Below are 27,848 nucleotides of genomic sequence, written 5' to 3'. Positions count from 1 at the left end.
GCAGAAAACCCACCAGAGACACGGGGAGAACATGCAAACCCCACACGGAGGACGACCTGGGATGACTCCCAAGGTTGGACAACCCTAGGGTTCGAACCCAGGACCTTCTTGCTGTGAGACGACAGCGCTAACCACTGAGCCACCATGCCCTGGCTTATTCACACAGCATTGAAGCTGCAACCCCTAAGATTTTGCATTTTTATCCATTTGAAATGTGAAGATGATGTGGGGATTCTGCTGGACAATCAATCAATATTACAGTAGAACTACATTCCAGGATATTTGGATGTAGGAGCCAGAGACAAACACACCTGTTGACACTGATTTTCGAGGACTACAAACAAGAAATAGCAGCTGTTGTGGCTCGTGTACCATCAGCTCATAGGTAAATTGTCTGCACTCTTGTTAAAATATGATCCTTGGACCAAAGTTAACCAGGGCAGTCTAAATGTCATCAAACTACATTGTTCTACAGTGATATTAATCATTTGACAGAAACAGACATTTCAATCTTATTTCTGCTGGAGTTGTTTCCAAGATGTGCAAATTTGTCACTGTACCAGTCTTTGTCTTACCTGTTCAAAAAAAAAAAATTCAACAGTGGTATACAGAGACTGGAGAGTGTCTCCAACCATGGTATAAAGATGACAGTTGGCTTCATACAACCTGACTTCATGGTCCAGTTGGATAAAATAACACTTTACTAATGGAGAAATTTTACAGCTTGCAGCTTCAACATAGGAATGATTCCATCCTACAACTTTTGTTGAACAGTATAAGCAGATTATCACTTTAACCATGATCACTATAAGCACTTTCCATAGTACTACCATTTGTAATTGCCGTGATACTTTTCTAAAATGTTTATTTTCATATTTTTTTTAACTACAATAAAAGTGTTCTTTAAAATTCTGATCATATCAATTTCGTCTACCTTTTCACCACATCACTGCATGCTCGCAGGCTAAAATACTGTAGACTAAATAAAATCACAGCACCAGTAAATATCCAAAGACCAAGATTCACAGATAATGCATTGAGTCGTGTGTGTGTGTGTGTTGCCTTCTGACCTCTATGTTGGTCTCCAGTTTGACCCAGCCTGGTTCACTCTTCCCAGCCAGGTGGTTCTGGTAGGCCTTCTCTAGCAGGTTGATATTCTTCTGGTTGAATGGCTTCCAGCGGTTCTTTGGCTTCATTTCCCACACCACGCCAGAGCTACACAGCAAACGTAATGGGGCTAGTAGTTCAGTTTGTGAAAGCATTTTTGTGTGTATTTATGTAACGGTCACGAATAACTACTCACTAGCCCTTGACTAATGGGTCGGACCCTTAAGTTGACTGGTTAGTGCAGTCGCCCATGGTGCGGGCGACCCGGGTAGGCTTCCCGGCTACCCCCTGAATTCGAGCATTTTTGTGTGCATTTATGTAACAGTCATGAATAACTAGACTTGCTAGCCCTTGGCTAATGGGTTGGACCCTTAAGTTGACTGGTTAGTGCAGTCATCCGTGGTGCGGGCGAACCGGGTTCGCTTCCCGGCTACCCCCTGAATTCACTATATTGGTGTCAGAAGTGGGATGGTGAGATCGTGAGGCCATTGGAAGCGCGTGCACCCAGAGGCATGAGGGAGCTGATATGCTGAAGCGTGGGGATGTGCTTCCCGAAGGAGTGGGTAGTGTAACGATCACGAATGACTAGACTCGCTAGCCCTTGGCCAACGGGTCAGACCCATTAGTCGACTGGTTAACGTAGTTGCCTGTGCAATGTAGTGAATTCAGGGGGCAGCCGGGAAGCGAACCCAGGTTGCCCGCACCACAGGTGACTGTGCTAACCAGTCAACTAAAGGGTCTGACCCATTAGCCAAGAGCTAGCGAGTCTAGTCATCTGTGGTTGTTACATTTACATATATGTTTAAGCATTGGTGATTCAATGGAGATGTTACATCAGTTGGTTTATGCAGTACCAAGAGAGTGTGTGTGTGTGTGTGTTAGAGTGTTTGTGGCATACTGTCTATACATACTTGTCTGTCCATGCCTGTGTCTGAAAAGATGTGTGAATGGATTTAGCTTCCTTTTTTGGTGGCAATATGTTATATTACAGTGTTCACAACTCTGTGTTTGAATATCACCTCATACCACCAAACGCTCTGCTTACCAACACTGCACAGCCCCAACATAAATATGATGATATTTAAATCAGAACTACTCTAAATGGTAGAGTAACTCATCTTTGATTCAACTTTATTTGTATGTGAAAATTATTAAAAAAAAGTAAACAATGGAAATCCATGTACATGAGTATAATTTGTTATTGAGTTCTATGTAAATAGAATACACAAAATGAGACAATGGCTCATTGTCCTATTTCTACTCTTCAGAAATGAGGCAAAAAAAAAGGGAATTTGTTTGCTATGCGGTGTGAATTTACATACACAGACCAATGGAAGGAAAATTGGTTAAGGGTTTACTTATGATGATTTCCATTATGATAGCACATTTTAGAAAGGAATATGTGTTTATTCATGTTTTACCAGTTACTGGCAGATAATTAAATCAATGGATGAAAAATGGATTTAAAAAAATAGGCCTTTCCTCATAAGCTGAATAGTTTTGAAAAGTTGCCATTATTCCTATTTATATTTACTTATGTGCATATATGTATTTACATTTATATTCATGGACTGTTTATGTCTTAAGTCCCTGGAATCCTGTCAATATTTCCCACAAGATTTCTCATCGTCCATGTTTGCACTCAAGATAGAAGTAAATACATAGCAATAACAATGACAATAATATTAATAATAACAACAACGCTGTTCAGGTTAGTTTACCTGGTGATGCCAACATAAGCAATCTCTTGCTGGTTATCATTGTTGATGAGCGACAGGCCCAGGTTCTGCAGCGACACGTTGACCTCCTGTTGGAACTGTTCCATTTCCTCAGCTTGCCTCGCCTTGCTCACCACCGCCACATCCTCGGTGAAGAGCAGCACCCGCTGGCGCCCATCCAGAAAGGACACCCAGTGGACCTGGGATAGGCCATCATATGCAAACTGACCACACTCATCCTGAAATGACACCCAGCGAGACACACAGATAAGATACTTGGTTTTAGACAAACTAAATAATCACAGTAACTTTTACATTTATAGCTGAGGGCTGCTTACTTATTAGCAATGCTACACGTCACATGTTAGGCCTGCTCACGATACAGAATATTTCATTGTTACTCTTCTATAGTTTTTGACATTAGGGGTCTCTAAATACAGTATGTATAAGATGGTTAGACTAACATAAGGCCACTTGTAAATATATTACTTCAAAAATTATACCAAGAAACATTCCTGTATGTTCATTGTAACTTGAGGTTAACGAAACAATCGTTAAGGTCGAGTTTAAATAAAAGCAATGAAATTAGTTGGTAACTGTGTCTGTTGAATTTACCACATTTTTAAAGCTAAAGTATTAATCAAAAAGACAGAAGAGAGACACTAAGTAAAGACTAGCTGCTAAACTTGATTTTTATTTCCATTACTTTTATTCAAAAATCAAGTTAGTTAAACAACTGAATTACAGGGTTTATTTTGGGATGCAACATCCATCCACTGTGTCTGATGGACTTTCAATTTAGTGTGTTGCTGTTTGCTAGTAATGTATAACTCTGCCCCCCCCCCCCCCCACCTTGACCAGGTCCAGCTGCCCAGAATGTTCAAGACAGCTCCAGCTAAGCTTACGGACACCTGCAGGGTCATCCCAGGCAAACCGCTGGGCCTGACCTGGACTCAATTCTCGACTGACCGGTGATCCACTGTGTATAGGGACAGACAGAGAGCCAGACAAGAGACAGAGAAAGAGAAATAAATGGAGAATTGGGACAGGCAGGTAGATTAAAAAAAAAAACTGACAGGCAGAGACAGAAATACAAATCAGGGAAATATACAAGCAAACACTGATTGATTAGATTATACCGGGAGAATCAGTTGGATCCAATATGTGGGTTGAGTTTGTATGTATGCCTGTGAGAGTATGAGTAGGGGGTGGGGGGCACAAACCTCTGTTTGTAACTGATGTTGACCCAGGGGGTGTGATTAACAATGAGGGCAGGAGCGGCTCCTTCATAGTAGTCAGTGAAACTGATCACAGTGGAGTGGTCTGCGATGTTCACATCTACTATGACGCCTCCGTACTGCAGAAAAATACAATTAATTGATCAAAAGTTGTCAAGATTACACCCACAGGCCGTTGAGTGAGTGATTGAGACCATTTCAATACATCATTTCAATACAAAGGAATTATGTTTCAACACTGATTTCTAGACAACTTGTTTGACCAAGTATATTATATGTCACACCACACAAGATTACGTACGTTAAAGAAACTATTCTTAATGAGGAGTGATGTAAAATCCTTGTATGTATAACACTTGGGGACTGAAGCGATTCTGTTGACAGTATATATGAAAAAAAAAAAAACACCATGATGACTTATTGAATAATCATTACCTAACATAAATTTTTTGGGCTGTGGTCTGCCAACAGTTGAATTCAACCCCTTGGCCCTCCAATCAAAAATTTGGACAACGATGGCCTATACTAGGCACTAGCTTTCCTCCAATAGTTGGAAGTTGCTTGATGGAAAGATAACGGCTGACTGATCAGACTACGAAAAAGCACATATCCCTTGTTCTCTAATGTGTGCTACCAGCCTTAGGAACATCCTCCTGGAAGACCTAAACAGTTTTTACAGACCAGATTCAATCAGTTTGATTTTCACTGAATTTGATTTATCTGATCCAGCTTCAAAAGTTGTGTTGGCATTTTTTTCATCGTATTGGCTCTTATCTATAAATATTCATCGGTAAAGGTTACAATAGGATCCAGTAGGAAAGAGAAGGACTGACCACATCCATGCCCAGTAAAGTGCCATTATCCTGCTTGTTGAAGAAGAAGGACTTGGAGCTGGATTCAGAGCCAACCACCCGGACACACAGCTTCCCTGTGCTGCTCTCTGGCCACAGGGGCAGACACTGGCATGTAGCACAGTTACAACAGACAAGCCAGAGCAGGTTGAGAGGAAAGCAGAGGAGAGGGAAGAGCGTATGGAGTTAAAACAGTCTCAAAAGGAGGCATAAACACATTTTTTGACAGTTGCACCGCTTGTAAAACATACAATCAACAAATAAGTGCATGTGTGATTTGCAGTGATTTGTATCTGATTTGTATGTAAACCATTATTTGAAAAAAGCAAGACTTGAAAATATACAACCACTACTGTAAATAAATGGCTCTAATTTTTCCCTATATGTCATAGTTTATAAATAAACACAAACGTTTTTACAAATACACTGCAATATTTTCACAAACAAATACCCATTTCTATCACTTAATAATACTCACAATTCTTAACACGAGAATGACCAAGGCAGTCATTTTAAGGTTTTGGATTTCCAAAGTTTAATAACTTTGTGAAGAAAAAAAAAAGATACAGACCTGCTGCTCCCTGAATGCTCCTAAAATTGCATATATTTGCATTAAAATTGGTTTTAGCTCAGTTGCACAAAAAACAAAGGTACGATAAAATCTACCTAAAACGACTATGAGCCGTCAAAAAGATAGCTCATAATTTGCACATGATTGTGTGCATCATGTCACTATCTATGACGTGTGTTGGTTGTGGACAGAGCAATGAACTTCCTTCGCGAAGTTCATTGCTCTGTCCTTGAAACACACTAGCGTTCTCCAGTGCAGAGTAATAGTCTAAACTTGATTTTTGATTATTAAAAACATGTCTGGGTACAGAGGCCATTTCAGATGCTCCATGACTACCACCGAGATGTTACAGTATTTACAGGCGTTGGACAGTGGCCATTTTAAATTTTTTGAAAAATAGTATTCAAATTGTTAAAATGTTAATTTTGGTGTCAGTCGTTTCTTAACAGACATACTAACATATGTAATGCATTAATATCTCAACTGGGTATTTATCTTGACAGAATGTAGAGTTTAAAAACCGTGGCGGTCAAAATGATCGCCCACGGTCGTTCTAGTAATTTTTAAGTTCCGGTGTTTGGGACTTTCAATATTTGTTTTCAGCTTTTTTTTTTACATTTCACATTTTATAGGCCTTGTTACGTTTGTTAGATTAGCAATATGTGTTTTCCGTTTTGTTTTTCAGGTAATATTTTCACTTTTTTCAATTTTCCTATTGAAGTTCGACCATGTCTCTCTGAAGTTTAAATTGTTTAAAATAGTATTACAGTTAAAATGTTAATTTTGGTGTCAGTCGTTTCCTAACAGACATACTAACATATGCAATGCATTAATATCTCAACTGGGTATTTATCTTGACAGAATATAGAGTTTAAAACCCAGCTGTCATTTTGACCGCCCATGGTCGTTTTAGGTCGGAGTGAAATCCTGGTTGTTATGTGTTAAATTCATCTGCAAATTGTAAACTCAGCATGTTCAAATGTAAATATGTCTGTAAATGTCCACCTATTTGTGTGGATACTGTTGAGGCTGTTATACTGCGCTGTCAAACAAAATCCACAAATGCAGCGGTTCAGTCAGAGAAAAGTGAATCCCATGATTCAGAAATACACGATGGACAAATAAAAGAAGAGGGATTTGCATCTGTAGCCCATCATTTGCCCGTCAAACTTTAATTCTAATGCTGATATTAGACTGACTGAAGTGACCGATAGAGACTGCCCCTCCTTCCCTGTGGTCATATTTACCTCTTTGGAAGAGATGTAATGCCACTTGATGTTGACAGAGCCTTGGCCATTGTGAACCTCCCCAACTTCCAGCTCATATGAAGACTTGTTGACCAGTGTGTAGAAAGGACTCATGGTGACAATCCTTGTCAGGTTGAAACTGCTCATCTGGATGCTCACTCCAACCTGGAAAACATGCGCGCGCGCACGCACGCGCGCACGCACGCACGCACGCACGCACACACACACACACACACACACACACACATTGAACCATTTCTCCTCTCTTGGCATTATTTTGTATTTGTGTCTTCTAGAAAGTAGTTTGTTCAATAATTGAATTCACTGGGCACTTTCAATGGTGGTGATTTTTAACTACTGTGGCATGGCCAGTGAGGCTGTGGCTAGCTTGTATCTTAATATACCCTCCCTGCTTCTTTGGTTGAAAGGTAGAAGGTAGAAACACATTGTTAGCCAAGTACATTTTTAAACATACTTGGAAATTGACCTCTGAATTTAACCCAACCTAAGTATTAGAGAGTATAGACCCTCTCTCACACACCCTGCTGCGGAGATACTGATCCATGCCTTCATCTCCTCCCGTCTTGATTACTGCAACTCACTCCTCTATGGCATCAGTGCTAGCTCTATCAAGAGACTCCAACTGGTCCAGAACGCATCCGCCCGACTTTTAACTTTCACCAAATCCTGGCACCACATCACCCCAGCCCTAAAAGATCTCCACTGGCTACCCACCTCCCACAGGATCAATTACAAAATCCTGGTTCTTACTTATAAAGCCTTTCACAAACTGGCTCCTCCATACCTCACCGACCTCCTCTCCCCCTAACAACCCTCTCGGTCCCTCAGATCCACCTCAGCCTCCCTTCTCTCTACCCCCAGGTCCAACCCCCGTGGCTTTGGTGACCGAGCCTTCTCCAGGGCAGCTCCCAGGCTCTGGAACTCACTCCCTCAAATCATTAGAGACTCAGAATCCCTCTCACTCTTCCAATCCCGTCTCAAGACACACCTCTTCTCTATTGCCTTCTCGTGCCCCCCTCCCCCGTCCTCTCATCAACCCCTAATCTGAGGCAGACTAAGGACCGAGCACTCGAACTGCTCCCTCCCTCAACTCCCTCTCCAAGCACATCAGACACTGCTGCGATCTGCCCACATTCAAGTCATTAATCAGGACTCACCTCTTCAGACTTCATCTGTGATTTATGATGTTTGTTTTTCTTTCCCTTTTGTGTTTAAGTTGGAGAGTACTGCTGGCGTCGTGTGTGGCTGCCGCTTCTCCCTCTCATAGCCCCCCTTCCCATCCACCCCTGTATGCCCGTGTTATGTTTATCTGTTGTCTGTTTCACCCCATTTATTGTAAAGCGACTTTGAGTATTAGAAAAGCGCTATATAAGTTTTATTATTATTTATTATTAAGAGCATTGGGCAGCCACTTCTCCAGCACCCAGGGACCAGCCCCAGATCTAGAGCCAGTATCTTGATCAACAGCTATGGCAGGAGTATGTTCTTAACGTGCACGTCTTTTGGTGTGGGAGGAAACCGGAGAACCCAAATGAGAACCATATGAAAACAAGGAGAACATGAAAACTCCACACAGAAAAGCACAGGTGGCCTCAGTTGGGTTTGAACCAAGGGCCCTCTTGTTGTGAGGCAACAGTGCAAATCATAGAGCCACCATGCCAACCAGCATTTCGAGGCAATGTCACTTTGTATAAATCACTGCGCTACGAAAAATTGAAGCTTTTGGAGTTGCAAATCACTGTGAGTGTTGAACAAATATACTATTTACCCGACTACAAATTATTTACGCTATTTGGGGAATATCAGTGTAGTTGGAATATTTTTTTTAATCTTTTAACAATTGATTAGCTTGTTTAAATTGACTTGTAAATTCAACATAAAATGTATTTATTTTGGCGACACAGTGGCCCAGCAGTTAGTGCTGTTGCCTCACAGCAAGAAGGTCCTAGGTTCGAACCCTGGGGTTGTCCAACCTTGGGGGTCATCCCAGGTCTTTCTGTGTGGAGTTTGCATGTTCTCCCCATGTCTGCGGTGGGTTTTCTGTGGATGCATGTTTGGGTTAATACTCCTGTCCAATGAAAAGAACTGGAGTTGGTCCCCGGGTGCTGCACGATGGCTGCCCACTGCTCCTAACTACACAGCTTGGATGGGTTAAATGCAGAGAAAGAATTTCCCCCACGGGGATTAATAAAGTAGTTATAAAATGTATTTCTTTTGGCCGACATATCTAATTTCTTTGCCTTGTACCCTGGTATTGTAATCATCATGCTCTTCACTCTGAGCTACATATGAAAAAGTTGTCAAAATTTGTGTTACCAGATAGTCCATGGTGTTTGCAGGACACCTTACACACCCATAGCTCCCAACTGTGTCCAGAGAGAAACCATCTGACCATGAGCTTGTGGACACACAGAGCTGAAGCTGGGAAGACAACATGGAGGAGGCAATGTTAACACATGGCTTATCAAATGGTTTTCAGTTGGATATGAATTTCACTCAATATTCCCCTAAATCAGGACAGGGTCAGGAGAAACAAAAATAAAAAGATGAACATTCATGAATGAAAGGCTGTTATGTGTTAATGTGAATGCCAAACAAACTGAAATTGTAAATTAAAAAAAAAACAACTCTGCTTGTAACGTACTTATCCATTTCTTGTTTATTTGGGAGCATATCCTGGTGGGGATTATGTGTTTGGTTGTGTACAACTGTTGTGTGTGTGTGTGTGTGTGTGTGTGTGTGTGTGTGTGTGTGTGTGTGTGTGTGTGTGTGTGTGTGTGTGTCTGCAGCTAATCTCGCAAACCACTGGACCTATCAGGCTTCAATTTTTTTGTGCAGTTATAACTTTATGATGAAGAACCTCTTGTGGTTGCAGTGATTCAAAACCTTTGACAAACGTTTGTTCTCACTATCACTGCTCCCTCTCTTTATTCACTCTCTAGCTCACTTAACCAGCGCTGCCCAATCTAAGCCAACCATGTGGCATGTGTGCGAATACGCAACTCATATCTATGGTTGACTTTGATCGGGCAGCGAAATGATCAAAAATTTATTAAAAGAATTTTGATAATCCAGAAAATGCAAAAGTTATAAAGGAACAACTTCTAGGTTGCAGTCAAAACAGGAAGTGTTGCACATTCTTGTCGCTGTCCTATTTGAGTCACTGTAGATGTGAGTCATGCGTGCATGAGCGTAAAAGCGTAACCAGCTATATTATATAATGAAAATAAAGACAGGGCTAAGGTTAGCCCAACATGGTTGCACTGCAAATCTTCTCTTTATGGAAAGTGCAAGTTCATATTAGATTTGGTCATATTTGTGCGAGGGTCCGCCTAGAAGGCTGCACATCCACAGACTGACAGGCAAGACATTTTTATTAGGTAGATTTTTTTAGCTTGAGTACTGCATATTTCCCATTCAATCACCTGAGCACTGAGCAAAAGTCGTATAATAGCAGGAAAAACACTTGTTTTTCTGTCTGTCTGTGTGTGCATGTATTTCCCTTCATCTGGTAGGTGAAGAAAGGGATAGTTTTTCGCCAAATCCGAGCACTGAAGAAGGGGAGATACGCCTAGCACAGATCTGCACTCTACTGAGTGCACTCTTCTAGTTATCCCTAATTTACAAGCATAATGCCTTAGAGAACCATGACATAAGATCAACGACCGTTCTTTCACTGTGTAAAAAAAACCCAGTTCAGCTGAATTTTATTGACCAGCTTTACATTCACTCTCTAGGCCTCCTACCTTGTTCTTGCTGAAGATGTTCTTCCTCTTGAAAGAGAAGAGGATGACATCTCTATAGTCAGAGGGGTGTTTGACCGAGATGTCCTCAGCCCTGTACTGCAGCACGCGAGATGTCTTGTTGATGATCCAGTAGGGGCTGAAGACAGAAAGCATCAGGCGGCCCTGCACCTGCGCCACATGTACACTCACATCTACAGTGAGCTTGGGGTCGGTGTCACAAGCAAAGAACAAAGGGTAGAACTCAGGCATGTCTTGGGCGATGCGCATATGACTGTGCCAGTCACGGCCCTGATACTTGATGAGCACCATCTCCATGATCTCGCCCCTGATGCGAGCGTTGAGGATGTCAGACGTATTGCCTTCCTGAAGCTCATGGAACTCTGCTGATCCCTAATGGAGGTAGGATAAAGACAAAAAAATAATCTTGTGACTTGATATAATAAGTTATTTAGTTAGTTAGATCTGACTTCAAAAATAAATGCTGGTTACTGCCAATAACACCTTGAGCTCAAGCATTTTGCACTTGCCTTTTCCATGTGCATATCATATACACATTCTGTGTATAAAACTTGCCAGTGTTAACTGTGCAATACCATATTGCAATACTATATTGAAATCCATAAACTTTCAAATATCAAATGCAATTACTGCATATTTTCACATTATACTGATAATTTCTTTTTAAAGATTGCTGCTAAAACAAAAAATATTTCAGTGACTTGACTTCATACATGGTCGCCAAGATAATTAAACCATTAAGATCCCATCATGCTTGAGGCTGCTCATCACTTCAACAGTCCCATAAACATTTATAATAGATGCCAATATATCATGAATAACTTTGATGCTTTGGTTTGCTCATAGCCGCCCATCACCCTCTTAAAAATGCGCTCAATTGAATACCTGAATTAAAGGAGCACTAACTATTATTAAATCTAACCATCCTTTTCAATACATTCCCATTATAGCTTGTAATTCCAGCTTTACCTCAAGGAGGTACCGGATGGTGTAGGGCAACAGGTTGCGCAGGGTGGTCACTGGGTGCAGGTGGATGATGTAGGCTGGGTCCCACTCCTCCTCTCCATGGCTGGCGATGTGCTGCAAGTCATCTGGCACTGCCACCGTGGTCACCATCAGTGGCAGGAAGCTGCTATCTGCCGACAGGCACTGGAGCAGGGAACGCACCTCAGCACTGCAGTGCACCTGCTCTTTCCATGCTATGCAGGTGGTTGAGGGTCCATACTGACCCTCCAAATGACCCGCTGGTTGCAGAAACAGCTGGCATCTTGGGGAGGAGGAGGAGAAGTATGTTAGTCTTCAGAAGCGGAGAATGGCATTACCACTGGGCTCAGGGGTAGTTAAACAAGGGTTCAGCTTCTGGTCAGGAAAAGCCAGCTAAAAATGTATGCACTTGTTTGCAGTGGAGGTTGCTTTGGATAAAATCAGGCCAGGGAGCTAACTTTTTGTTCTTTACTTTACTTTAAAAGGCTAAAAATGGACTATATATTCCAAAATTGTGCAGTTTAGTTTTTGTCTATAGCCATCTGAACTGTTAAAAAAATTGATTTGATTTTTAGAGCAGAGTAGGATGTTCAAATGCTTGCGTAATATGACAGAGTAGGTTCAAGAAACTTTAAGGGCTTGGCAAAATTTAAGAGCTTGGCTGCCTTAAACGGCAGCCAAGCGTTTGGATGAGCATTGAAAAAAACTATTAAATATCCCATTGTGAAAGCAAAATAAAAATACAATTTCTATGTTTAAATATGATTTTTTTCCACATTCTAGATATGTGTGCTTGGATGGAACTCTCCAGGCTTGGGCATGTTTTCCTCTTAGCCACCGCCCCCCCATCTGAGCCTCTACAATATTTAGGCATCTTTGTTGTGACACTGTCCTTTCTCCTGTTCAAATGATAGAAGCAACATGGAGTACATCAGGGTCCAAAATTAACTTTGGCTTACCTGCCAAGGTTGTGTTTAGATGAAAAATCCAGACAAACTTTTTACTGGTACAGACAATTCAGTTGCACTAGTATATGACATTTTAGCTGATCTTGTATGCCACTGCAGTCAATATACTATAGTATACTGCATTTAGCGCGAAAAGTGGATGGTACCTGTAAGTTTCCAAGGCTATATGAAATTCCTTTTCAGGTTTAGCCATTCCTATCTTCACCAGGCTCCTGGATGTTGGGCAGTATTTCAGAACGGTGAACGGCACGGTGAAATGGTTTTTTATCTAAACCCAAGAGCAATCAAATAAAAGGGCTTTAGGAGTCTCCAAAACATCAGAGCCAACACAGAAGCTATAATTTTTTTACTGAGTCATCTTGGTAACGGCATTAGGTAGGATTTTGGATCCTTGCATCTACTGTGAGATAGTCCTAAGGGAACCTTGTATTGTAACTCAAAAGAATGTGGACCCCTGCAGCAGAAACATCTAAAAGTGAACAGCATAACATACAGCAGTGGTCTCTAAAAATGTGCCATAGAGAAGCAATGTTTTCATCCCAATCAACAGATGTTTCTACTAATAAGTTCTAAATTCTGTGATTAAGAGGTATGTTAATTACTGCTAATTGTTTATTGTTATAGATCGCTCTCATTGGCACAAGGTTGACCATTGCTGATGTATAGGGCTTACAGTAGCTGGCAGAGGTCAGCTCTTTGATTTTTGAAGAGTTTCTACTGAGAATGAATGTCACACTGACCTGCAGTGGAGAACGGACGGTGATGACCTTGTTACCCTCTGAGGCATCTATCTGTAGTAGCACAGACACTGCCTCCTGCAGCATGGGACCCCGGATGTTATACAGCCTGCGACCTGGCTTATCCAAAGCAAGATTGGAGATCTCACTGTAGCCGGTAGGCACTGGGGGAAGGGAGATATGTCAGCCATTTGCAATGTTGACATCATATTTAGACATGGTTTTTTAACCACTATTTACAGAGGGATGGATGCTGCTGTGCATTTATGCTAAATTTTATATTCAAACATTTAATCTCTTTAGAGCACATAAGACTTCAACTACTGGAAACTGAGAGGCTCCACTATTGCATTTGAGGCGTAAATGTCTTGCTCAACTGCAACTTAATGATAGGTTGTGAGAGAGGAGACCTTTTTGCGTTAAGTTTGCCCACAACACACAGTTCAGTTGGTGGTTTTCTTCTCTAACTTTGAAACTGCTACAAGCCCCAATGCATTACAACCTGAGAGAGTATTTGATATTATCACAACTAGACAGATCATCTTAATGTCCCATCTGCACTTCTTCGCAAGTCAACACATTAACCAGGCATAGGCTTGAGTCAGACATTCATGGTAACATATTGGTTTAGAAAAATTCTCTGGTATTAATTTCCCCCAGTATTATCTGAAATTAGCTTAAGAATTCCTTCCAGTATCTAAACACTACACCAACACATTTTCTTTGTGTTGCTTGGCTGTCACCTCTTTACCAAGAACTTTTTTTTGAATTGGTGAACAAACCAGTCACCTTGAGTATTTTTATTCCTTTAGACAGCAGTAAACCTGACAGCAATACAGAGTAGCAAAGACACAGCAGTGATGTTTTCATGTGGAATTTAAACCGAAACTGGCTCAAGCATTTATTAAGTGTACTTAAGTGTGTTCATGTCAGTCAAAAAGATCTGTACCCAACCCAAAATAATTATGGTCCAGACAAAAGTTGTATAATATAGAAGCCACCATTAAGCCACCTTTGTTGTTGGTTCTTCAGAAAAATATCCCTTAAAGGTTCTTTGGAGAACCACCATTAATTCGAGGTTTGTGGAAGTATCATTAAGGTTTATTAACATTTAATGTAGAGAAATAAAGAATGGAATAGAATACTGTGATTGTTTTATGTTGAGGAGTTTACTCAATGTTGTCTTCATAGAGTTAAGACTTAATCTACTATCCCTTACGGGAAGCTGCTTTTGAATGGTTAAATAAACACTACACAAAAGGGAACTGTGTTGGATGTGGAAAAAAAAAGAGTTTCTTGACCACTGACCAATGCTGAGGTTAAAAACGCAGCTCTCTTGGCGTTGCAGGGCAGACAGCCTGCCCCTGGAGGAGCGTTGACTCATTGAGTGTTCCAGGTCCACGCTTTGATCCACTGCCACTTCATGGAGCTTGCCCTTCATTGATGAGTCCACCAGCTGCAGGTTGGCACTATGCTGCAAAATTAGAGGGATGCCCAGTGCGTTCCGAATAGTATAAGGGGCCTTCTCCTTCAGTGAGTGATCAAAGGTGGAGCCTGTACCTTCAGAGAATGCCTGATGAAAAAAAAAGAAAAGAAAGGCATAGCACTGAGAATGAAGAATCAACCAACCAAACAGCATTCAATGGTGGTTCGGAATGCAGAGATTGGAGGTTATTGGAATGAACAGAGAATTATTATTTTTTGGAGGTTTCCCCCCCCTTTTCTCCCCAATTGTACCCGGCCATTTATCCCACTCTTCTGAGCCCTCCTGGTCGCTGCTCAACCCCCTCTGCTGATCCGGGGAGGGCTGCAGACTACCACATGCCTCCCCCGATACATGTGGAGTTGCCAGCCGCTTCTTTTCACCTGACAGTGAGGAGTTTCACCAGGGGGACGTAGCGCATGGGAGGATCACACTAGTCCCCCCAGTTCCCCCTCCCCCCTGAACAGGTGCTCTGACCGACCAGAGGAGGCGCTAGTGCAGCGACCAGGACACATCCACATCTGGCTTCCCACCTGCAGACACGGCCAATTGTGTCTGTAGGGATGCCCGACCAAGCCGGAGGTAACATGGGGATTTGAACCACTGATCTGGTAGGCAACGGAATAGACTGCTACGCTACCTGGACACGCAAACAGCATTTTATTGGTGGTTCTGAATGTAGAGATTGGAGGTTATTGGAATGAGCAGAGAATTCTAACATATTGATTTACGATCTGTTCAAAATCTTTGTGCTTTGCTTATGGAATTAAACAAACAACTAAACAATGATTTTGATATCAGAGTGTAGCATTAAAACCCTTAAAAATCAGTTCAAAAGGTGTTATAACAAAGAAATACTCTACTCAAAAACAAAAATAAGTACAAAAAAAAAGAGAGCTTAAGATAGAAAGTAAAACATATTAATAGTGTAATAGACATAACATCTAGTAAGTCTAATAGAATAATGATTAAGAAGTGATTTGAAATTTATTTTTTATTCAATACCCTAAATATTTTGGGTAGATCTAAGTTCTATTTCATTCTTCATGATTGCCTAAGAGAGGGCACTTAGAAACATGGCACCTACTCATCACCCAACTGAAGGGCCCCTAAGAGCCACGGACCTACATAAGGTCTGACTCTCCAGAGCCGGCAGTCAGCATCTGTCCCAGCATCACCTTAATTATTGGGCAGACATCATTTCAGACCTTTAGATACTGACCACATTTTCTCAAGGGTACAGTTGTCAATTGCCTTGTTGGCACAAGTCAACCAGATGTAAAGCACCATCTCTGGAAGTCAGTAAGAAAGAAACAGAATGAGAGTTACAAATGTAACTACAGTTCTATGAATTCTGGATCACCACCAAAGATCTCTGTCAATTGGAATCTTGGCGAGAAGATGTTTGATTGAACCTTAATAAGCAAGGCTATGCTACCAAGGTCACGTACATGTCTTTGTTGGTATATGATCTCGGCCTGTGCATGCCCATGATGAATATCCAGATGTAAAGCACCATCTCTGGTGGTCATCCATAAATTGTAGTACTGAAGCTAGATTCGTAATTCTTTATCTAAATGGATTGAACTGAACCTTCAGCAAGGTGAGCAGAAGAAGGAATATTATTGATTATCGAGGGCAATGTCTACACTTTAAAAGTAAAACCAATTTGAAATTGTGTAAATTTGTTTTTCTAAAATATTTTGTGGAGGGGACATATAGTTATTAGCTATTGGCTGAGTTGAATATGATTTGGCGGATTCAAAAATTCTATATGCACTTTGGAAAAATACATTAATTTAGCAGGTGGGCAAAAGATGTAATATTTTCTAATAAACTGAGGAGGAGAAATACTTTTTTCATACAATATCCCAATCCCTATAAGGGTTTCCCAGCTACTCCTAGATTCTAGTCAATGGCCTGTTTACAACTACTCTTCTCTGGTATATTATTGTTAAATTTGTGTGATACATTACAAAACAGGAAAAAAAAAACTTTACTGGATACTGACTTGCTTTGAACACTGCAAAAAAAAACAAAACTGACCCCTCCATTCAGCATCTCTATGTAGACTTTCACCCCTCAATGTGATAACAAAGCAAGTAAAGAATAATAACGTTAATTTTATTTATGTAGCACTTTTCTAAAACAATGTTACAAAGTGCTTTACAAAGAAATAAAAACAGACAAGGCAAAATTAAGAGTAAGACCAAATAAGGATGAGTAAACATAAAAAAACAGTATAAATAAAAACAAATATCAAACATTTGCTTCCATAAAAATAAAAGTTTTAAGATGAGATTTAAAAGAAGCTAGAGACTTGGTTTGTCTTAGTTCAATAGGCAGAGAGTTCCATAGTGTGGGGGCTCTAACAGCAAAAGCCTGATAACAGCAAAAGGCTCTAGCAGCAAAAGCCTCTTTGACAAACCGAGACCTGGGAATAACCAGCAGGGCTCCATCTACAGATCTTATTGGTCGAGGGGGCATATACCAGGTCAATAAATCAGAAGGGTCTGGTCGTTGTGGCAGCAAGCTAAGTAGGGCACTCCAGATGTGTCTCTTCCCAGCAACACCCTCCAGCTCCTCCTGGGGGATCCCAACACGTTCCCAGGCCAGATTGGACATTTAGTCCCTCCAGCGAGTTCTGGGTCTATCCTGGGGTCTCCTCCCAGTTGGACGTGCCCGGAAAACCTCCAAAGAAAGGCGTGCAGGTAGAGCAGCAGCTCTACTCTGAGCTCCCTCCGGATGTCCAAGCTCCTCACCCTATCTCCAAGGCTGAGCCCATACACCCTACAGACGAAACTCATTTCAGCCGCTTGTATCCGCGATCTCATCCTTTCGGTCACTATCCAAAGTTCATGACCATAGATGAGGGTTGGAAGGATGACTGACTGGTAAATTGAGAGCTTTGTAATCCGGCTCAGCTCCCTCTTCACCACAACGATCCTGTACAATGTCTGCATTACTGCTGAGGTTCTCAGGTGGACACATGACCCTATTTAATATGTTCAGTTGACATGAGGCTAATAATGGGATATTTCACTAGAGGAATGCAATCATCATGTGTTTCACCTTGGCCAGGTTGTTGAAAACACTAAGGCAGCACTGGGAAATGGTGATGTTCATGGTGTCTTTGGAGCAGATGTTGATGGCTGTGCGAGGTTCAGGGAGCACTATGAAGTCATCTCCAGGAACAGGGCTCTTGTCTTGCACTGGGTTATTCTTCAGCTGCAGGACCACAAGAATGGGTAAATACTTTCAAACATATTATTGAATTTATTTGTAGTTTCAACAGTTATAATATTAAATAGTTGTGATGGAGACATGACAGTTAACACATAATAAAGCATGTACATAGAATAGAACTGGAGTTCACACATTTGCAAAGAATGTTATTCAAGGTGCTTCAGAGTTTATCTAGAATGATAAAGTAAAACAATTATATAGCAAGGCTATAACACCTGCTGTTCATCAATAAGATTTATGGCTGTTTGGGGTGACAAAGATGCTCATTCCAGCCCGTTACAAGCCTACTTCTCTTACATTAATGCTGCAACAGTAAAGTGGAAGTTTAACATGTTAATTCACAAGCTATTTGCAGCTACACACTTTAACAACAGGTTTTAGAAGTATGTCACTTTATGGCCAATCAAGGAATCCATTTTGCTTAAACTGTCCAACATTTCGTGGTGTTGTAACTTTCAAAGTTTTAGCCAAGTTTTGTAGTTTTTTTGAATATCTAATTGAGCAATAATTGAGCCACTGTCCGAGTAGTCCCAGGGAGTTTGAGTCTGCATTTGTGTGACGCGTGTGTGTGTCATGCGTGCGTGTGTGTGAATTCATGTTTGTGTCAGAAGTCTACCCATGAATGGCACTAAATATCATTCAATTTAAAGTTATAATCCTTAAGATTGCCTTTTTTTGACTTACTGAGCACCTTCCCAAATGCCTAACAAAAAATATATTTTTGAAAAACATCGGTTTAAGCTCTTCATCATGTTTCATTATAAATGAAATTAATGTTGTTGGTCTTATATATATAGCTTTGTTAAAAGAAACACTCAACGGTAGGGAAAGTGCTCAACCAATAAGGAGCAAAATAATCCAGTTAGTCAAGTAAATTCTTTATGAGACAGTACAAGCCTGTTTCATGCCATAAGCAATCATCTCACTGGATTATATATATACACACACACACACACACACACACACACACATATATATATATACACACACACATATATATATATATATACATATATATATATAAATAAATAAACTAGAGCTGCACGATTTGGTGAAAAACTCATATTGTGATTATTGTAGACAATATTGCGATTTACAACTGCGATATAATAAACAAATTTATACATATACAAATAATACAGATTTGTCATGTTGCTGTGACATGTAGCAACTTTAATTTTGCATGTTTTACACAGTACCTCGTTCTGCTCAATGTTGCTGAGCTTGAAACCAAAATATCGCCATGTAACAGAGGTTGCGTTTTTTTTTTTTTTTGGCAACCAGTTTACAGCGTTAACCTGTTCGTTGTCATCAGTATCCACTTTTTCCTTCTTTCTGGTCTACACACAGCACACCGGATAGTCATGTGACCGTAGACTGCACACGCTTCACTGCCTAAACCGAGACTGATTGATCATCTCTTAATAATGGGCGTAGATATGCAGACTGCACACAAACATACATTCAGATGCGCACATTTTATTATTTAATTAAATCGCAACCTTTTGTGGCTATATAATTGCACAGGCTGGCATCACGATTGCGATTAGATTAATCTTGCAGCACTAATATAAACATTCCATCTAGTAAGTGATTTTGTAAACCAAATTGTGATTTGACAATTTCTTTTTTGGTCTTTGAAAACCCAGCCTATTTAGTATGCTCTTTTGATGTAAGAAAGCAACATTATGGGTTACACTGCAGTGAGTGTAGCAGAAATCATATGTGGTGTGAAAGCCCTATAACATTTTTAAGCACTCCCAGTGCTGGTTCCAAAAAAAACAAAAAAAACAAAAAAACCCCCCAAAAACAATGTACCTCCAGTTTCAGGTTCCATCTGCGTTTACCGTTGTCAACTCTCTCTATGAGCGGCTCCCACACTGCATGGTTCTCATTGAAGTAATTCACCTTTGGACAAAAAAAAAAATATTATTTTAACATTTAACAATATAGTACCAGTGCTGCCTTTGTGGCAACTATTACTGCTTTTGGTACCACTGCAACTAACAATAAAAATCAACAATAGTACCAGAGAATACTGACAGCAAACAATGAAATTAAAAAAAAAAAAAAGGACAATTTTTTCTGCTTAAGTTGCTAAAAATTTATATTCAAACTGCTGTCACCTCCAGGGTCATGTCAGCACTTATGTTGAGCAGAGACGACCAGTTCTTAGCCATGCCATTGAATGACGACTCTGCCAGAAGCAGTGGTACCGTTCTGTGTCCAAATCCTGACTCCAGAGCCACCTGCACCACCTGGAATTCATCATTTCACCAATAGGTCAGTAAACTGAAACTTCACATATTGCACCAATAAAATTAATAATGCGTCTATTTGATTTAGGTTTGCCAGAACATCTATCAGCGCTGACGGAAAACAGACAAGAGTCAGTACTACCAATTGTCAACAGTATTGTTAGTGTTGGTTCTTTGGTACATCTACATCAAGCAGACCCAATATAAATTGTATTAGTTGCAGTTGTGTTTATCCTGCTATGCTTACATCACAGAGTACCATGGCCAGGCTGACATGCTGTTAACCTTTAGACAATTTTGGGCTGAACTGGCCAGTAGAGCCAGCCCTACAAACACAAATGTCCCTGTCTGACTGAGTGATCAGTTTGACACGATTGAGCCGCTGGATCAGGTGACCAACGTCGTCGCTGAAGTTACACGATTGGTCGTCCGAGCGCCGAGAGGCATGAGGGACAGCGCAGTAAAAGCACTGCAAATAACAATCACTCTGAAAAAGCACTCACTAACGAATTCAAAAAAGGATTGCGTGGCTTTTGCGGCCACTAAACCTGCACAAATAAGACAAAAAGAAGCTGTGTAATTCTCAAAGAACCCGCAAAGTGTGACGTACACCCCTAAACAGCACTGCCAAGCAAATAGCGTATCGGTGCCCCAGTGCTATATCACTTTTTGATTTAACTAAGACCAAAATCATTTTTAGATATAGGTTGCCAGATCAAACAATTATTGCTATACTTAGTGACATCTAGGATGACAGTGAGCCTGCCCACTGTGTTCTTGGTGCAAAGTCAACATTTATACTTCGCCACATGGATAATTGCAATCAGAAGCAAAACAAGGGCAAACCGCACTCTGCTGCAAAACTTTATGGCGTGTTTGCGCTGTAATATCATTAGTGCCCATACATGGTCCAGCCATGTACTAGGTTTTGACCTCATCTTGTTAACCTGCAGATGTCAGGAAACACAAAGTGGTCTGGTGTACAGTTACTCATTAATGTGTTTTGGGGTTACATTTTATTAACTGTTGCGGTTAAGTTGTTCAAATTCAACACTAAAGGATTCAAGGGGGCAGATGCAGAAGGACAATGTGAGGTTATCACTTGGCAACCAAATTACAAACCTACCCTCAACCTCATTTCACATATATCCAAGATGGGTTTTCACATAAGTTCACAGCCAAATAGGACACAGATATTTATTACAGCTTCTTTGTGCACTTAATTTATTATACCTTTCACTTCATTGTACTATTTTGCACTTTCTGGTTAGATGCCAAACTACATCTCATTGTCTTAGTACTTCTACTCTGTGCAGTGACAATAAAGTTGAATCTAATGTAATATGAGATTATACCTTGACTTCCACCACAAAGTTCTCTCCCTGATTGCGTCCATCCTGATCTCTGAAGCTCTCTGTGACTTCAGTCGCCTGGTCCACCCCTAGGAACCAATAGTTGCAGTTGTAGATGTTCATAACTGACCAAAGGTCACTGGCGTCTGGCTTGACTTCCTGGCACTGCTCATTCTGTGGTTTGGTCGTCATGGCAGCTGTGATGGTCATCACTGTGTTGATGATGAATGGAGAGATCTAAAGTATGGGGGAGGGGAGAACAGAGGATGAAATAACAAAAGGATGAGCTGAACAATTAAAAAAACAGCTCAAACCCCTGGCATCCTCACAATCAAGAGATAGTTTATTTTTACTGTGGTCCTGGATCGCCCTAGAGAACAGATGGTAGCAGGGAAACTATCAAAGCAGGAAATAAAAAAAAAAAAACAGTACAACAAATGTAACTTCTGAGAGAATTCACAAAATATTTCTGAAAGAAGTTCAAATAGAGAACACTTAACAGCTATACTAAGGTCAAATTTAAGACAGTATACTAACCCTAACCTTAACTCTAATCATCTATCCAAGAAATATTTAGGTTAAAGGTCTGTGTGATTAATACAGACAACGTATTACAATTCTGAGCTTTAGTGTATCTTATTACAATGGTAGGCTATATAGGAAGGAGGTATGGACTGAGATGAAAAACAACAAAAGACAATTTAGGAACTGAAGTCTGTTTGGCTGGTTGGAATCTTAAGAATTTTTAAGGCTCTGTATTTTTTGAATTTGGCTATTCCAAAAAAGAAAAAAAACAAAGTTTTAGTATAAGTCTTGTGGATGGACTGACTTGACTCCTAGCTCGGGATACATAAGATAGACCATGACTTTATAAAGATACAACCCCAATATTTTTTTATATAAGTTGCATGTAGCTGTTATATAGGTATTCACATTTGTTGTTAAGGAGTTGAAACTTTAGATGGAAAATATGCCCGTTAAAATATTTTCCCTCCATAATAAATCAAAATTCAGATTTATATTATGTGTGTGTGTATATATATATATATATATGTATATATATATATATTTATATATACCTAATTTTATCCTTATGTTTAAAAATAAAACCTTTAAAACCATAGAATGTATGTACAACTCACATGTTGCTGTCATTTACCATAAGTCGTTGTGGTAAAAGCCCTGAAAATACGTTTAAAAATAAAAATATGTGTTCGTTCCAATTAATCATTATGTACGTGTAGCATTTTGTTGCGCCATACTCAGATATCAGAACATACCTTTACTAAGATGGTCTTCTTGTAATGCGGTGGTCCAAATACACATAATTAACATTTATAAATTCCTCTTACATTTTACTGCATCTTGTTGTTAGCCAGTAAATGTGGAAATTAATGGTCTGATGTCTTGTAAGTGAAGACACTTGAGACTAGAAATATACTAACACGGTTCTAAAGTATAATTCTTAATGCAGAATTCTCTGCAGTACTTATGCAGAAAATATGCTAGGTAAATACGTTGACACAGACCTGCAAGTTGTGTCAGTTCCTAAGTAGAAGAAAGCCAAAGAAAGCCACGTTATTTTGTCATTGTACAGTTGTTCGGTTACAATGAATTTGTAATCTGCATTTAACCCATCCTATTGTATAGGAGCAGTGGGCAGCTGCAGCACCCAGGGACCAACTCCGGTCCTTCTTTCCATTATCTTGGTCAGGGGCACAGACAGGAGTATTAACCCTAACATGCATGTCTTTTTGATGGTGGGAGGAAACCGGAGCACCCGGAGGAAACCCACACAGACACGGGGAAAACATGCAAACTTCACACAGAAAGGACCTGGGACAGCCTGGGGTTCAAACCCAGGACCTTTTTGCTGTGAGGCAACAATGCTAACCACTGGGCCACCGTGCTGCCCAACTATGTAACTATGGTTACCTGTGTAGGAAATTATGTAAAAAAACAAAACAAACAACAACAACAACAATCACCAAAGTAGTTCAGCGTCAAAGGTCAAACATACCTTAAATATGACTTCCTCTACTATCACAGAGCCAGACAGTGGCTGGTTGGAACGGGTGTTGGTTTCCAAGAGAACAGAGCATGGCCTCAACACCTAGTGGTCAAGAATCACGTTGGCAGTCAGAGAACAATGTACAGAATGAATAGACACACGTTAGTCAAATTATGGTCACCGTCCTAAGGCACACTATGCAACAAAACATAAAAAGAAAACCAAGTCCAATTCAAAAAAATTTGTGTACCTTTAACAGACAAATGTTAAAGATAACAAAAATACTAGGCCACAGAAATAACATTACTATGATACATTTATCACACTTTGGCCTGTATGTGACTGTAACAGCTAGTGTCTTTGTGGTGACAACAATTCATATTTTAGGAAATATGGTGTTATGCAGTTTTTCTCCTAGTTGATTTATTTACCAGTAATTATTAGGCATCTTTTTACTTTTTGTACTTTGTTAAATGTTGTTTGTTCCAGTTATGGTTCTAGTGAAACAGCAGTTGTTCTTACACGACACTTAAGTGTTTTTGGATTTCTTTCCATAGTTTTCTACGACCTCATTTGAGACAAAATTTGTCAGTTATAAATGGGTTCAAAATTGGACTTGGTCTTACAGTGGTTACAGCCTTGTCTTCTTTGTTGCGGATGAAGGGACAGGCCAGGACTTTGAGGTCCCTGAGGCTAGCCTTCATGCTCTGAGCCCCATCCTCCCCAGTCTGGAGGCTGAAGTCACACTGAAACGAGGTCACCAGGGCAGGTGCATCCGCTTTCATCAGGTCGGCAACGAACACCACCTCTGGATCGACCACTACTGCTCGTACCTTGCTCCTCGGCATTATGGCTGAAGGGAAGGGCAACACAACTGAGTACAATTCCTATGTGATGATGCAATATTAATACACAGTGAGGTGCTCTGGATAAAAGCCCCCATCAAATGTCTCTATGTGACATTGGTGAAAGAGGTATAAAATAACAGGCAAAAATAAACAATATTGTCTCATCTTTCTGATGTTCAAAGCAATAATATTGCATTACACTGTCTTTACACTTTATTACACTAATGCACTAATCACACTTCTACATCCCTTCCTGCTTTAACCTACCCATGTCTACCTCCAGTCACTTAATGAAGAAACTATATCTACATTATCTATTTTTCTTCATCAACAAACCACTTTCCAGTAACTCTAACCTGTCTTGGTGTCAGCACTGGCACGAGGTTCCGCTATCTGTTTCAGAGGTAGCTTGTCTGCCTGTGAGGTGGCTGCTGGTTGGGTGGGGCTCTGAGGCAGGGCCTGGATAAAGAAGTCTGCGACGGCCATGAGGAACTCCACACTGGCGCACAGGTAGAGCTTCTGCAGCACCGCCACCACCTCCCTGTCCATGGCACTCTGACGATAGGTTACGTCAATCATGGCCTCTGAACTCTCCTCATCTCGCTTGCCCACCATCCTGCAGGCCCATAGGGAAAATAAGACGGTAACATGTTTTGATTTAGACATTTTACAGTTACTTCAAAGTTTCCATTTAAAAAAACAGAATACTTTTCCTTATTGAATAAAGCATTAGGCTAGCATTAATACATATTTGATGAAAAATAAAACCTGGCCACCCTCAAAGTCAGTCAAAATGGAGCTGAAAAGATTTGTCATCCCACTATAGGCTAAGAGGAAGCAGTACCAACTTAAAAATATGATTTTGAGATTTCCACTAAGGTAAGGAGCTATGTTAACATAAGTAATTAAGTTGTTCCCTGTCTCAATAAAAGTCTACCGGAGTACTTATAATTAAGGGCAACATCCTATGCCTTATAATAGACACATGATTGGCAGCTATGGATTAAAAAAAAAATTTTTTTTTGGTAACCCAATTAATGGATTTTCTATTGTAATTCATCACAAGACTTCAAAATACTGATATCAGTCATTTGAAAGCTCATGTAATGCGAATCGGTATGTTTGTTAAAAAATAAAAAAACGTGCTTGGTGAAGAGTTGGGGTTAGAGTCGCCCTCAGTTTAAACAGAATCAATTTGGTACTGTCCTGTTTAATGATTAGGTGTGGTACGGTCTGCTAGACATGTGTAGCATGGGTGAATAATCACACATCAAATCTGCACAAGACCATGTAAGTCAGTGGACCGTGCATGTGGTTTTTAAGTCCCATTTTTTACCGGGAAGTGACTCTCTGCAGTCCACTCCTCAGGTCATCCAGAGTGCAGGCAGTGAGGATGGTCGTCACCTCCATGGTGTCATTTGCCAGCATCTTCCCTGAGGCCTTAATCCGGTGAAGAGCAAACTCCCCCAGGCGGAAGTTCTCATGATGTGAGCCTGGGGTTGATGTCTGGGGTAGTGACAGAGGAGACGCACAAAGGGTGATGGAGAAATTATCCATGTTGACTCTGCATTATACGGTATCAATTGTTGCAATCCTCCATTATGCTTTTAATCCTGTACAGCAAAATAATCCAGTGAGTCAAGTAAATTCTTTATGAGACAGTGCAAGCTTGTTTCATGCCATAAGCAATCATCAGCTGTCAATAAATGTATTTATTTATTGACAAATTAATGCATCAGTCTTAGTTGTGAGTGTCTGGTCTGAAGGGTGGTGCAGAGATTGTTACATCATATTCTATGAACTGGTAAATATACATTATTTTTGACTTCATTGTTAAGATTTTTTGTATCCAGTAGGAAAGGTCTGCATGTACTGTTTTGCATGTACTGTCTCAGCCCGGAATTTTGTAAGAAAAATTTTTTGGCATTCACGCTGATCGCCGGTGTAGGCTGTTTTATCACCACCAAGAACGATGTGGGGCATAATCGCTTCACATTGATGGTGATAAGCTTTGAAACTCTTAAGCCATTAGCAGGCGCTACGGAGCTGTTAATTGTTGTAAGTAAAATGATGGGCTTCAGCGACGGTCATTAATCTTGGTTTGTGCAGTTTTACTTGAAGGAAATGGTTTATTTGCAATTTGTGTTTAATAGATACCACCGACCTGAATTATTTTTTGCTGAGGCAACAGATACAAGTTTTTAACTGGTGACCTCTGACACTTCCCTAATTACACCTGCCAGAGGGTTAGCTGTGCCACACTAAACAGTGTGCAAAACGTTACCATTGATCCTTGGTTGATTTAACCTCTTAAGTGTACTGGAGTCATGAACAAAAGATGGGGTTCGAGGACAGCAGACTGGCTGAAGACATTACTAGCCCTGAGAGAACATGGGCAACGGCACCGCCAGGGGGTTTTGACCACATGAAAAGATACTACATTGAAAAATAAAAAGTTTTTAAACTATAACTAAAAGCATTAGGCAGTAGCAGACATAGTAAAAGCAAACATTAGATTAAATTATACTCATAACATATACAAAACAGCAATCATCTGTGCAAAACAACAAGAAGAAATAATGGGGGATATAAGTAATACAAATCAATGGCTGATATATGGGAGGTCATAATGTACCTGTTTGGGGTCATTGCTGTACAGCACTAGTCCCAGAGTCTCAATATGGAAGCTGAACTTTATGGTTTCTTGAGGCTCCTCCTCTTCCTCAACCATTTGTGCCACAGGCTTCTCAACACCATCTAAAGAGACATGACATACCACTGAGCCTTTTAATGATCACTTTTAAAATAATCTAAGGTGATAAAAAAAATGCTGGTAATTCACTTTATTTATAGCTGCTACAAGGAGTTTTGGATGTTATGGTTCCTATAGGGAAATTTAGTTTAAGCATAGGATTTACAATTAAAAAATGTTTACAAGAGGAACCAAAAGAGCCAGATTATGTCTGTCTTCCCACTGTCACTGTAATTTTATACATGACTATCAGTTTGCCCTGACCTGTAAGAGGAGAGCCAGTGGTTTTGAGTTGCAGGCTGGTGTCCTGACTGGAGGCAGCGGGGTCAGGGTTGTCTGCCTGGAGGCTGCTGGCCTCTCCCAGGTTCTCCATCAGGATCTTTAGAAGCACCCTCAGGTCTTCCTGACTCAGTGTCAACTAGAAAAAGAGCATAAAAAATGTGTTTATTGTTTCAGCTACACACAAACTACAATAATTAGCTTTGTTTGATCCCAACTACTGTCACATTTTAAAGTCGAATCTAAATTAATGGCGCACAACACCCTGGTTTTGATTTGACTGTGGTCCCTTTTAAGGACTATAGTCAAAAATCCTTTGCAACTATAGACAAATGTCTCTCACAAGTACTACAGCGAAAGTGTACCAGACTATTCCTACAAAATGTAATTTTCACAAGAACTAAACTATCGGT

At 40.4% G+C, this 27,848-nt stretch overlaps 1 protein-coding gene across 1 annotated transcript in view; it reads right to left on the bottom strand.

Moving 5' to 3' along the window:
- The window catches only part of vps13c (vacuolar protein sorting 13 homolog C), a 163,369-nt gene that overhangs the window by 31,683 nt on the left and 103,838 nt on the right, over nucleotides 1-27,848 (bottom strand). The window contains exons 48-69 of the mRNA XM_056279041.1: nucleotides 27,421-27,574; nucleotides 27,040-27,161; nucleotides 25,741-25,910; nucleotides 24,761-25,020; nucleotides 24,183-24,409; nucleotides 23,566-23,658; nucleotides 21,549-21,782; nucleotides 20,062-20,193; nucleotides 19,754-19,843; nucleotides 17,762-17,917; nucleotides 14,515-14,779; nucleotides 13,210-13,370; nucleotides 12,616-12,737; nucleotides 11,487-11,784; nucleotides 10,500-10,889; nucleotides 9,070-9,174; nucleotides 6,733-6,897; nucleotides 4,897-5,022; nucleotides 4,049-4,182; nucleotides 3,678-3,804; nucleotides 2,829-3,064; nucleotides 1,071-1,215 (exon numbers count right to left, since the gene is read on the bottom strand). Of these exons, the coding sequence (XP_056135016.1) occupies nucleotides 1,071-1,215; nucleotides 2,829-3,064; nucleotides 3,678-3,804; nucleotides 4,049-4,182; nucleotides 4,897-5,022; nucleotides 6,733-6,897; nucleotides 9,070-9,174; nucleotides 10,500-10,889; nucleotides 11,487-11,784; nucleotides 12,616-12,737; nucleotides 13,210-13,370; nucleotides 14,515-14,779; nucleotides 17,762-17,917; nucleotides 19,754-19,843; nucleotides 20,062-20,193; nucleotides 21,549-21,782; nucleotides 23,566-23,658; nucleotides 24,183-24,409; nucleotides 24,761-25,020; nucleotides 25,741-25,910; nucleotides 27,040-27,161; nucleotides 27,421-27,574 (3,912 nt within the window). The remainder of the gene's footprint in view (nucleotides 1-1,070; nucleotides 1,216-2,828; nucleotides 3,065-3,677; nucleotides 3,805-4,048; nucleotides 4,183-4,896; nucleotides 5,023-6,732; nucleotides 6,898-9,069; nucleotides 9,175-10,499; nucleotides 10,890-11,486; nucleotides 11,785-12,615; nucleotides 12,738-13,209; nucleotides 13,371-14,514; nucleotides 14,780-17,761; nucleotides 17,918-19,753; nucleotides 19,844-20,061; nucleotides 20,194-21,548; nucleotides 21,783-23,565; nucleotides 23,659-24,182; nucleotides 24,410-24,760; nucleotides 25,021-25,740; nucleotides 25,911-27,039; nucleotides 27,162-27,420; nucleotides 27,575-27,848) is intronic.

This window comes from Lampris incognitus, chromosome 4, assembly GCF_029633865.1.
Source record: "Lampris incognitus isolate fLamInc1 chromosome 4, fLamInc1.hap2, whole genome shotgun sequence".
Lineage (NCBI taxonomy): Eukaryota > Metazoa > Chordata > Actinopteri > Lampriformes > Lampridae > Lampris > Lampris incognitus.
This window is presented reverse-complemented; position numbering and strand designations above follow the sequence as displayed.